Source organism: Sus scrofa, chromosome 1, assembly GCF_054392235.1.
Source record: "Sus scrofa isolate SSC_HxYL_T2T_F1_AM1 chromosome 1, Sscrofa_HxYL_maternal_Yorkshire_Landrace_v2.0, whole genome shotgun sequence".
NCBI classification, from domain to species: Eukaryota; Metazoa; Chordata; class Mammalia; order Artiodactyla; family Suidae; genus Sus; species Sus scrofa.
In genome coordinates this window covers 136,058,575-136,071,474 of record NC_139383.1, presented here as the reverse complement: position 1 = coordinate 136,071,474, position 12,900 = coordinate 136,058,575, and the positions used below count along the sequence as shown (strand labels likewise).

Here is a 12,900-nt window from a genome sequence, read left to right as displayed (position 1 = left end):
AAGACAGGTGCTCAATTTCTTCCACAAACAAAAAACCCCACTGATCTACATGTAGAACGATTTGTATAGAACATTTACTGAGCACTGACAGAACACCTCAGACTTCCAAAAAGGCCAAGAAACCCTCCACATGATTGGGTACAACCAAAGAAAAGAGAGAAAGAGAGAGAGAGAAAAGGAAAAAAAGGGGGAAGCAGGACAGGACCAGCACTCCAGAGAGGGAGCTGTGAAAGAGGACAGGAATGTGCACCCTGGGAGGCCACCTAACTGATGGGGAGATCAGCCAGGATGGAGGGAGGGCCTCAAAGCCTCGGAGAAAAGAACAGCAGCCAGAATGAGAAAGGCAAAGCAGAGAGAGACACACACACAGACCATCAGTACCATTTGTGGAGGTGAATTCAGGCAAGAGGACTAGGGTTGGCTGTGAGGAAACAGCCTGAGGGGGCTAGGGATCAGTGCACCACAGTGCAGGGAAGGCAGGAAGAGGCCTGAGCACACCAGAGAAGCAAGGTGCCATTGTTGGGGAGGGCAAGAGGAAGAGGGGAGGAACCGCAGGCTCTCAGGCGGCAGGGTGGCTCTTGTGTGGGCTACAGGGGCAGAGGCAAACTGCCACAGCCATTTCAACTCCTGAGGTAGTTATGGCCTATCACCACTAAGAGTCCCATGAACAGGCATCACCTGAAGCCCCAATCACCCTTAGGGGTTGCCTCTATGGAGGGCCTTGCAACCAAGTGCTGCCCACTGCCCTCGCCTCCCTAGGAATACATGTGCCCTCCTGCCACCACTGCCAAAGCTCTGGGCACCACTCCCACCTCCCTGAGAGTTACTGCCACTACCAAGAGCCTGGTGACCAGGCACTGTATACAGGTGCTGCCCATTGCCCTCACCTTCTTAGAAGCATGTACAGGTTGTACACCTGCATACCCCCTATCAATGGGATAATGGCCTGCACACACTGTGGAAAGAGACAGCAAGCATCCAAATGAAAAGCAGCCTTCATGTCAAAAAAAAAAATAGTAAGCCCTCACAAGCTACCCAGGGATGCTCCGGCATATAAAGAGCCCTCCAAGTAAATAATTTTTTTTTTCCTAAACTCACAGAATAAGAAAAATTTAAGCAAAATAAAGAAGCACAGGAGTTATTCCCAGTTAAAAGAACAGGAGAGGATTTCCTTTTGTGGCTCAGTGATAACGAACCCAAATAGTATCTATGATGATATGGGTTTGATCCCTGGCCTCACTCAGTGGGTTAAGGATCCAATGTTGCCATGATGTATGGTATAGGTCATAGACATAGCTTGGATCCTGCACTGCTGTGGCTGTGGTGGAGGCTGGCAGCTGCAGCTCTGACACAACCCTTAGCCCAGGAACTTCCATATGCTGCAGGTATGGCCCTAAAAAGAAAAAAATAAAATAAAACAGGATAATTCCCCTGGAGGAGCAAACAATGGGACAAGATCTCTGCAGTCCAACAGACACCGAGTTCAAAAAGGAGGTATTGAAAATACTGAAGGAATTAAGAATGGATATATACAATAATACAGATTACTTTAAAAAGGAACTATAAACTATAAGGAGAAGCCATGAAAAGTCAGAAAATTCATTTGCAGAGATGAAAGCTGAGTTAAAGGGTTTTGAACAGAATGAATAATGCAGAGGAACAAATAAGTCACTTTGAAGATAGAATAATGGAAATAACCCAATCAAGACAGCAGATAGAAAACCAAATGAAAAAATGAAAGCAATATAAGAGATCTATGGGATAATATGAAGTGGGCCAACCTATGCATAACAAGGATTTTGGAAGAAGAAAAAAAAAAAAGAGGATTGAAAATATATTTGAGGAGGGAGTTCCAGTTGTGGGGCAGCAGAAATGAATCCAACTAGTAACCATAAGGATGTGGTTAGATCCCTGGCCTTGCTCAGTGGATCAGGGATCCAGCATTGCCATGAGCTGTGGTGTAGGTGGCAGACAAGGCTCGGATCCCTTGTTGCTGTGGCCGTGGCATGGGCCAGCAGCTGTAGCTCCGATTGGACTCCTAGCCTGAGAGCTTCCATGTGCCGAGGGAGTGGCCCTAGAAAAGGCAAAAAGACAAAAAAACACCAAAAAAAAAAAAACCTAAAACAAAACAAACCAATCACCAAACTCTCATTATTCACCTTCCAGCTTTGGAAATAAAACAGTATCGAAATCTTTGAAGACCCTGACATTTTGTATCCGTTTTTTTTTCCTTTTTGCAAATAATGCATAGGTATGTTTTTCCAACAAATGCATTGTTTACTTTTCCATTCTACATATATATGTATTCCTAAAAAGTATGGCTTCACTAAGCCTGTTCTTTGAACTTTAAATGAATGGAATTATGTTGTATATCTTCCTTAACTTTTTTTTTTTTTTTGTCTTTTTGTTCTTAGTAGGATTGGTTAACCACTGAGCCACAACGGGAACTCCTTCCTTAGCTTTTTAAAATTCAAACTTATGCGGAGTTCCTGTTGTGACTCAGTGGTTAAAGAATCCGACTAGGAACCATAAGGTTGCGGGTTCGAGCCCTGGCCTTGCTTAGTGGGTTAAGGATCTGGCATTGCCGTGAGCTGTGGTGTAGGTTGCAGATGCGGGTCGGATCACGCGTTGCTGTGGCTCTGGCGTAGGCCGGTGGCTACAGCTCTAATTCGACCCCTAGCCTGGGAACCTCCATATGCCGTGGGAGTGGCCCAAGAAATGGCAAAAAGACAAAAATAATAATAATAAAATAAAATTCAAACTTATGCTGTATTCCAGTGTATGAAAATTCAACAATTTGAATATCCAAACTACTGTTAATAGGTAAGTAGTTGTTTCTAGTTGTTGGGTTTTTTTTGTTGTTGTTGTTGCTTTGTCAGTGTTTCTATTGCTAATAGCAATAATGCTGTCATAAACATTATTGTATATGGTAGTCGTAAATGGGAGCAAGAATTTCTCTAGGTTTGTATCTAGTAACTGCTGGTACATAGAGTATGCACATCTTCAAGTAGGTAATGCTGAATTGTTAGTCAAATCAACTGTGCCAATTTACACTGCTACCATGAGTGGGAGTTCTCATTAATCCATGTCTTTGCCAATTCAGTTTTTATCAGTAAGGTGCATATATAATGGTACCTTGTAGTTCTAATTTGCATTTCCCTAATCACCATCTTTTCAGTAGTTTATTGGCCATTTAAGTTTTCTCTTCTGTGAAATGCCTCTACACTTGTTTGCCCATTTGTGTATCAGATTGTCTTTTACTGATTCAGAGGGTTACTTATATGTTCTGAAGACCAATCCTTTGTTGGTTATTTGCATTGCAAATATCTTCTCCTACTGCTTAATACTTGTGTCTCATTTAAAAAAAAAATTCTTCTCAGAGGCCAGAGATACTCCCCTGTATTTTATTCTATATGTTTTAAAGTTTTGCCTTTTATATTTAAGTGCTTAATTTTTCAATCAAGTAGAAAGTAACAAGTATACATTTGCATGCACCTAACAACATACTTTCAACACAAAGTAAAATTAACAAGAAATTAATAAATCTATAAATATCATAAAAGATTTTAACATGCCTCTCTCAGCAACTGACAGACGAATCAGACAATATGATTAACAAACTTGACTCAATGAACATACGTAGATCACTGTATGCAACACTCAAGAACATCCAACAGCTTTAGGACATTCTTTGTTAACACACAGGACACTGACCATGCACTTCATTCAAAAAGAAAATTTCAACAAATACTTAGTTATGGTTGCAGCGTGAAGTGACTTGATGGGTGATCTCAGTTCCCAGACCAGGGACTGAACCTGGGTCACAGCAGTGAAAGCCCAAAATCCCAACCACTAGACCACTGTGGAACTCCCTCAACAAATTCAAATGGATTATAATCACACAAGCTATATTTGTTTACCTTAATGCATTTAAACCAGAAGTCAGTAACCACATGAATTTGGAAATTTTAAAATACTTTAATCCATGGATCAAAAAACTCCTATTGGAAATCTGGAAATATTTTGAATTAAATGATAATTTTTAAAAATGGCATCTGAAAAACTAGCACACAGTTTAAAGGAAATTGATAGCCTTAGATGCATATATTAAAAAAACAAAGGGTGCTTTCCCATTGCAGCTCAGAGGAAACAAACCCAACTAGAGGATGTGGGTTCAATCCCTGGCCTTGCTCAGTGGGTTAAGGATCCAGCGTTACTGTGAGCTGTGGTGTGGGTCACAGACATGAGCTTGAATCTCCCATTGCTGTGGCTGTGGTGTAGGCGGGCAGTTCCAGCTCCTATCCGCCCCTCTCCTAATAACTTCCATATGCCGCAGGTGCGGCTCTAAAAAGGCAAAAACAAAAAACAACACAAAGGATGAAAATCAGTCATCTCTTTCAAGAAATTAGAAAAAGAACAACAATTTAAAGACCCCCCCCCAAAGTAGAAGGAACTTGTAAGAGCAAAAATTAATGGTAGAGAAAAGAAATATATGAGAGTATCATGTCATAAGTTTGTTCTTTGAAAAGGCAAATAAAAATGACAAACCTCTGGTGAAACTAAGAAATAAAGAGAAGGCACAAGTAACTAATATCAGAATGAAAAAGGAATCATTGCCACTGACCCTACAGACATTAAAAAACATTATAAAAATTTTATGGTCATTTTTATATCAGTATTTTTTGAAATTTTAGATTAAATGGATCCAACACCAGAAAAATAGAGCTTATCAAAACTGATATAAGGGGGGAGGGCAGCTGGGAAACTAAAGAAAAACATAATTTGAACACTGGTGAGATACGGGACTACATTAATTACTACTCCTTAAGTGTGTTAACTATGTACGTTTTTTTTAAGGTCTTCATCTCTTAGAGATTCCAACTGAAATATTCATAGATGGAGTGATAAAATGAGTTTTGCTTCGGAGTTCCCGTCGTGGCGCAGTGGTTAACGAATCTGACTAGAGAACCATGAGGTTGCAGGTTTGATCCCTGCCCTTGCTCAGTGGGTTAAGGATCTGGAGTTGCCGTGAGCTGTGGTGTAGGTTGCAGAGGCGGCTTGGATCCCGCGTTGCTGTGGCTCTGGCGTAGGCCGGCAGCAACAGCTCCGATTGGACCCCTAGCCTGGGAACCTCCATATGCCGCGGGATCGGCCCCAGGAAAGACAAAAAAAAATGAGTTTTGTTTGCTTCGAAGTAGTAACACAGCATGGTAACTTTGCTAAGACTTAGGGTTTAAAACTCACAAGCATGGCTGACCTTCTTCCTCCTCACCTGAGCCAGGAAAAACGGAGATTCCCCTTCACAATCCCAAGCACAATTCCAAGAACTGGTTCGCACAGGCTGGCGCGACCAAAATCTTCTCCCCCGGGTCTCAGGCTTTTCCCGCCCATTACTCTGACAACCAATCATGGGGCTTGGCTTCGGACCAACCAATCAGCGATCTCGGCTCCCAAATCCCAGCCCCCTACCCCCACCCCTTGTCCTAGCGTGTGAGGTGCCTGAGGAGCGGGAGGAGGCGGTGCCATGTTTCAAGGGCAGCGGGGTTGGTTTTGCGGCAGCGTCAGCGGAGACCTGAGGCAGTTCTGGGGTAGGAAGTTGGGTGGAAAGGGTGTGTGAGATGGTGAGGGGAGCGCTCCTCCTTCCTTTGGTACCTTTCTTGACACCGTTCCACCACGCTAGTACTTGTGCTTCACTCTGTGTGCTTGCCTCCATAGTGGCTGAAGGGGGAACGATAAGTGACCTGAGAGCCGCGGACTACTTGTTCAGTTGTGACGCCTCACACCCAGACACGCTGAGGTACCTTGCAGTGTTTTTGGGTCGTGATGAGCCAGGAGTTGGGACAGAAGTTTCATTACACTAATAAGTGTTGATAATGGGAAGATACAGTCCTAGATGGGGGCGGGGTGGGAGGGGGAGACAGGGTCAGGGGCAGATAATGGGAGATAACCTTTCTCCTCTCCTTTCGGCCCCAATGGCATCGCCTCCTACCTGGTTCTTGAGTCTCTTCCCGGTTCCAGTTGTTTCTCCCACATCCCTATGGTGCCCCTCGGGTCCTCATAGCCAGTGTGTTTTAACCAGATCTCCTGATTGCCCCTCGTACCTGCACCAGCTGCTGTGTTCTTAAACTTAAAATTTTGGTAGTTTCTTTTGAATAATAACCCCTATTCCCATTAATCTACTTATTAATCCTGTTAATTAAACACCATGAATTGTATCCCTGTAAATGTTCGTTCTTTCGCACCCGAAATTACCTCTTGCCCAAACTATCATAGTACTTCCTGAGAGGTTGCTCTGCCTCCAGTCTGTCCAACTATGATTCCCCCTTGTGGTCAGATTATGGTTACCAAACAGAGGTCTGATCACCATCCTGGCCGCCCCAGTCCTCACCTTTCCCCCACCTACAGTCTCCTGATTACCTACAGATATTTCTACCTACTTCCATTCATTTATTCTTTCTTTTGAAAGGTTAACTACATTGTTGTATAATTCATACCCTAAAATATTTCCTTTCTTTCTCCTAGAATATATCAAAGCCTTGATTACATAGAAGATAATGCTACAGTGTTTCATGCCTACTATCTCTCTGCAGTAGCTAATGCTGAAATTAAAAACTCAGTGGCTTTAGGTCATTTCATTCTTCCTCCTGCATGCCTTCAAAAAGGTTAGTAAAGATCTTTCATCTCATCTCTGTTAGACTGCCAAATCCAGCTATGTTATCCAACTTTACTGATTTTTGTCCTTAGAGATTTTTGTGTTTTTTGTCATTTAATATGAATGGAAAAGCATAAACTTTGGGTCAGATTGCCTTGGGTGTGTATCCTAGCTCTATTTATCATTCATGCATTCACCAAGCTCCTACTATGTGCCCCATTTCAACCCAGATGCTGGGAATTCATAGTGGTGAGTAAGACAGATGCAGATCATGTTCTCACAACTAGGATCCAACATTTACTAATTTTGTGACCTCTAGCAACTTCTCTCAAGTTTTTTTGAGAATAAAATGAGATAATATGTTAAGTAATCTGACCTGTGAGTATACAATAAATGTTTTTTATTAGCTTTGAATCTCATCATTATTTTTCTGGATTTTCCCTGATATTTCAAGATTCATTATGATAATCTATATATTGTTCTTTAGGGTATTGAAAATAGTTTCACATTAGTTATTTTAGCAACCCTGTGAAGTAAAAGTAAATAAACTGCTTCTGAGATTGGTTCTTTTAGTTTTTCCACTTGGAGCACCCTTTCTTATCCTGGGTTCTGTCCAAATTCTATTTTTTATGGGCTACTTTAAATATCCCATTTTTGTAGGTTGCATTATTATCCAGTTCTTGATGTGTTTCTTGATGTTTATATGACCATCTCTAGAAAGGCTGAAAGTAGTACAGATTTCCAAGAAGCAGAGTATTAAAAAAACACACACACACTTGGAGTTCCCATTGTGGCTCAGTTGTTAATGAATCCAACTAGTACCCATGAGGATGCAGGTTCAATCCCTGGTCTTCCTCAGTGAGTTGGGGATCCGGCACTGCTGTGAGCTATGGTGTAGGTGGCATATGCGGCTTGGATCCTGCATTGCTGTGGCTATGGCCGGCAGCTGTGATTCGACCCCTAGCCTGGGAACTTCCATGTGCTGCGGGTGCACCCCTAAAAAAACAAAAAATAAATAAATTAATTAAATAAAAATAAAAAGTATACTTTATTTTTTACCTAAACCAGGATTGTCTAGTAGAAGGGTCAGAGGCAAATGTAATCCACTTACTAATTTTAAATTTTCTAGTAGTCATAATAAAAGAAATATGTGAAATTAATTTTAAGAATGTTTTATTTAAACTAATGTATCTAAAGCATTATCATTTCAATATATATTCAGTATAAAAATTATTGAGATATTTTACAATGCCAGATCCTTAACCTGCTGTACCAAAAGGAAACTCCATCTTTTTTTGATACTGGATTTGAAATCCTTTGTTAATTTTAAATTTACAGCACATTTCAGTTGGACTAGCCACATCTTTCAATATGGTACCCACGTAGTCTAGTGGCTATTTTGGACAGCTTAAGTTTAGAGGAATGTTAACTTCTTGTCCTTGAGTGGGCTACTGTGGAAACTTTTGAGATAGTTGATTTACGATGACAGTGTAGTCCTTTGACAAGCTCAGCATTGCAGAATTCCTGCACTACCATGCCCACTAGACATGTTGCTCATCCAGCCTTCTTTTAGCAAAATAAATTATTGAATTCTTGAGGATCTCTTCTTTACAAATTGAGGAATTTTATGCCTTTTATTTTGACTCAACAATTGCCTTTTTTAATAATGCTTGGCCTAAAGATGCTGACATCTGATGAAGATATATATTACAGCAAAAAAGTTTACAACAATGATTCTCAATGCATTGGAATCATCTGGAGAGTTTATTAGACATGCAAATTCCTAAGCTTCTCCTTAATAATCTGGATCAATAGGAATCTGCATTTTAAATAAGCATCTTAAATAATTTTGGTGCCAGTGGAATAATGCTGACAAAAATGTCAAACCTCAAGCAAAATTCAGAAAATTCTACAGTTACTGGAGTTCCTGTCGTGGCTCAGTGGTTAACGAATCCGACTAGGAACCATGAGGGTTCGGGTTCGATCCCTGGCCTTGCTCAGTGGGTTAACGATGCGGCGTTGCCCTGAGCTGTGGTGTAGGTTGCAGACACAGCTTGGACTCCCGTGTTGTTCAATCTCTGGCGTAGGCCAGTAGGCCAGTGGCTACAGCTCCGATTCGACCCCTAGCCTGGGAACCTCCATATGCCTCGGGAGTGGCCCAAGAAATAGCAAAAAGACAAAAAAAAAAGAAAGAAAGAAAGAAAAGAAAATTCTACAGTTAACTTTTTAAAAGGAATGGTACTGAATTTGTTTTTCTTACCACAGAAATAAGAAGAAAAATTGGTAATTTTATTTGGGAACAAGACCAACGTTTTCTATTAGAAAAGGTAAGAGTAAATTAAGGTACTTGGTTAGAATTTACTGTTTCAAAAATTTTGAAATCAGTATAATCTTAAAAATATGTGCTTCTGACATGTTAGCACCAGTGATCCAAAGTATGATATTTGAAGGACATGCTTTTATTGAACATTATCTAGTTTGACATTATCTTTGCACTGGTACATTAGTAAAATTGGGAACTCACATTGGAGTTCCCATTGTGGCTCAGTGGAAATGAACCTGACTAGTATCCATGTGGACATAGGTTCAATCTCTGGGCCTTGCTCAGTAGGTTAAGGATCCAGTGTTGCTGTGAGCTGTGGTGTAGGTTGCAAACGTGTCTCGGATCTGGCATTGCTATGGCTGTGATGTAGGCCAGCAGCTACAGCTTCAATTTGACTCCTGCCTGGGAACCTCCATATGCCTCAGGTATGGCCCTAAAAAGACAAAAAAAAAAAAAAAAAAATTATTCACATGAGAAACTTGAAAATCTGCTTCTGTCGGTAATATGTTAGGAAGTAATAGGTACACAGTATTTACCAATTCTTGGAAGTTCCACTCTGCGGCCATAGTGTGTTAAATATCTGGCCCTAAAAAAAAAATACAAACCAAACAGTATTTACCAGCTCTTTACTGCCAGTGTAGATTCTGATTAATTTCTGTTATGCCATTTGTTAAATGTTATAAATAATAGCCCTTTATACATGTGTGAAATATTGAAATTTTTTTAGCTTTTGCCATCCTGCCTCAAATTTGCCTTTGTTTTTGACTTTCTTCAAAATCTTCATGCAGGAGTTCCCGTCATGGCTCAGTGGTTAATGGATCTGACTAAGAACCATGAGGTTGCGGGTTCCATCCCTGGCCTTGCTCAGTGGGTTAACGATCCAGCGTTGCCGTGAGCTGTGGTGTAGGTTGCAGACACAGCTCGGATCCCACGTTGCTGTGGCTCTGGTGTAGGCTGGTGGCTATAGCTCCTATCCGACCCCTAGCCTGGGAACCTCCATATGCCACAGGAGTGGCCCAAGAAATGGCAAAAAGACAAAAAAAAAAAAAAATCTTCATGCAAAGCCAAATTTGGGGTAATCTGAGCATCAAAAAGAATAATAACAGTAGTGGATTATAATGAATTAATTTAAAAAACCATGATTCCATAGCGATACTCCAAAAGCGTAAAGAAAGAGGGAAAAAGGAAGAACAGAGGAAAGAAGGAAGAAACATGCAAAAGGGAAGAAGGAAGGAAAGAGGGAAGACAGGAAGGAAAAGGTGGGATAAGGGAAAATTTTGTTTCAAAATAAAAGCAAACAAATGTAGAAAGGATGATAGAGTAGAAAATCCTCATTTTACCACCCTCCTAATAAAAAAAAATTGATTTAGGTGAGGGTCATTAATAGATTTTAAAACCATGATCTAAAATTATCAGCCCAGCAGTTCCCATTGTGGTGCAGCAGAAACGAACCCAACCAGTATCCATGAGGGCATGGGTTTGATCTCTGGCCTCGCTCAGTGGGTTAAGGATGTGGGGTTGCTATCAGTTGTGGTATAGGTCACAGACGCAGCTCGGATCCCTAGTTGCTATGGCAGTGGTGTAGACAGGCACCCGCAGCTCCGATTTGACCCCTAGCCTAGGGACTTCCACATGCCTCAGGTACAGCCCTAAAAAAGCAAAATAAAAAATAAAGTGTAAAATAAAATAAACCCACACAAGCGAGCAACATGCCTTTACAATGGAGGAATCTGGCAGAAGCCACCTTAACCAATTGATCAAATGTAGCATCACCAGTATTGGAATAACCTCTTGTTATGTTCAGCTTGGTGTGATATAATGAAAAGTAGGCAATACTGCTTTTTTTTTTTTTTCTTTTTTTGGTGCCCCGCACCATATGGATTTCCTGGGCCAGAGATCAGATCTGAGCAAAAGTAGGCAATATTATCTTGTATTGTTCTTGTTCAAAATGCTGAATCTAATTATGAGTAAGTACTCAGATGATTCCAGACTATGGAACATGTCACAAAACAAATAACTGGCTTAGACTTTTTAAAACAATGTCATAAAAAACAAAGGGCAGGGAGTTCCCATCATGGCTCAGCAGAAACAAATCTGATTGGCATCCATGAGGATGCAGGTTCAATTCCTGGCCTTGCTCCATGGGTTAAGGATCCAGCGTTGCCTTGAGTTGTGGTGTAGTTCGCAGATGTGGCTCAGATCTGGCATTGCTATGGCTGTGGTATAGGCCAGCAGCTAGAGCTCTGATTCAACCCCAGACCTAGGAGCTTCCACATGCCGTGGGTACGGCCCTAAAAAGACAAAACATTTTTAAAAAGGTAGGAAAACTGTTCTAGATCTATACATAACAGTCAATATGATATATGAACTTTGACTTCTGGGTTTTTGAATTTTTAAAAAGTGAAAATGAAACTTGGAGAAATTTTTTAATATGGACAGTATATTAGGTGATACTGAATTAATGTTAATTTTCTTAATCGTTATGGTGGTATTATAAAAATAGAAGAATGGATTTTTGAAGAGACTTCATACTAAAGATTAAGGAATGAAATTTCATAATACCTGCAAATATTTTCAAATGGTCCAGTAAAAATAAAAAATGAGAGAGCGGAGTTCCTGTCGTGGCTCAGCGGTTGGCGAATTCGACTAGGAATCATGATGTTGCGGGTTTGATCCCTGGCCTTGCTCAGTGGGTTGAGGATCCAGCATTGCCGTGAGCTGTGGTGCAGGTGGCAGACGCTGCTCGAATCCCATGTTGCTGTGGCTCTGGCGTAGGCCGGCGGCTACAGCTCCGATTAGACCCCTAGCCTGGGAAACCTCCATGTGCCACGGGAGTGGCCCTAGAAAAGGCAAAAAGACAATAAATAAATAAAATGAGAGAGCAAGGGCATGCAGGGTGACAAAAATGTTAACACTGTGAATCTGGGCAAAAGGTATATAGTCCTAATTGTATTACTTTTTAACTTTTTTTGGTAAACTTGACATTTTTCAAAATAAAAAGTTAGAAAATCTTTATAATATATTTAAAGCCAATTAATTTATACATGTTGTATTCCTTTCATTAACTTGTTTTTTTCTTCCCAAAGTGTCATCATCTGAAAATATTAGGTCTTTTAGTACCTTTGGCTGTGTTGTACTAAGGATCAGATATCTAATCCTTAACTTGTCACAGTATTTCCAGAGACATGAGTGATGGTAGAATGGTTATTATTTGTCAATAATTATTGAATATACCAAAAATTCCTTAAAATCATTCATTTATTTTTAATGATTTTTATTTTTTCTATTACAGTTGGTTTACAGTGTTCTGTCAATTTTCTAGTATACAGCAAGCAAAGTGACCCAGTCTCACACACACACACATACACACACACACATACACGTACACATATATACATTCTTTTTCTCACATTATTCTCCACCATGCTCCATCACAAGTGACTAGATACAGTTCCCAGTGCTATACAGCAGGATCTTATTGCTTATCCATTCCAAATGCAATAATTTGCTTCTATTACCCCAGATTAAGTCCATCCCCCCTCCCTTCCCCTCCCCTTGGCAACCACAAGTGTGTTCTCCATGTCCATGAGTTTCTTTTCTGTGGAAAGGTTCATTTGTGCCATATATTGGATTCCAGATATAAATGATATCATATGATATTTGTCTTTCTCTTTCTGACTTACTTCACTTAGCATGAGAGTCTCTAATTCCATTCATGTGGCTGCAAATGGCATTTTTTGTTCTTTTTATGGCCATAGTATTCCATTGTGTATATATACCACATCTTAATCCATTCAAATGTCAGTGGACATTTAGGTTGCTTTCATGTCTTGGCTATTGTGAATAGTGCTGCAGTGAATATACGGGTGCATGTGTCTTTTTTTTTTTTTTTTTTTTTTTGTCTTTTTGCAATTTCTTGGGCCGC

General features: G+C 40.5%; 1 protein-coding gene across 4 annotated transcripts in view; it reads left to right on the top strand.

Moving 5' to 3' along the window:
* Positions 1–5,485: 5,485 nt before the first annotated feature.
* The window catches only part of TERB2 (telomere repeat binding bouquet formation protein 2), a 28,880-nt gene continuing 21,465 nt past the window's right edge, over positions 5,486–12,900 (top strand). For all 4 annotated transcript variants that reach the window (XR_014812135.1, XR_014812141.1, XM_003121531.7 and 1 more), the window contains exons 1-4: positions 5,486–5,588; positions 5,716–5,797; positions 6,523–6,662; positions 8,918–8,979. Coding sequence is in view for 2 of the 4 variants with exons in the window: in XM_003121531.7 (XP_003121579.3) it covers positions 5,525–5,588; positions 5,716–5,797; positions 6,523–6,662; positions 8,918–8,979 (348 nt within the window). In the remaining 2 variants the exon portion in view is untranslated. The remainder of the gene's footprint in view (positions 5,589–5,715; positions 5,798–6,522; positions 6,663–8,917; positions 8,980–12,900) is intronic.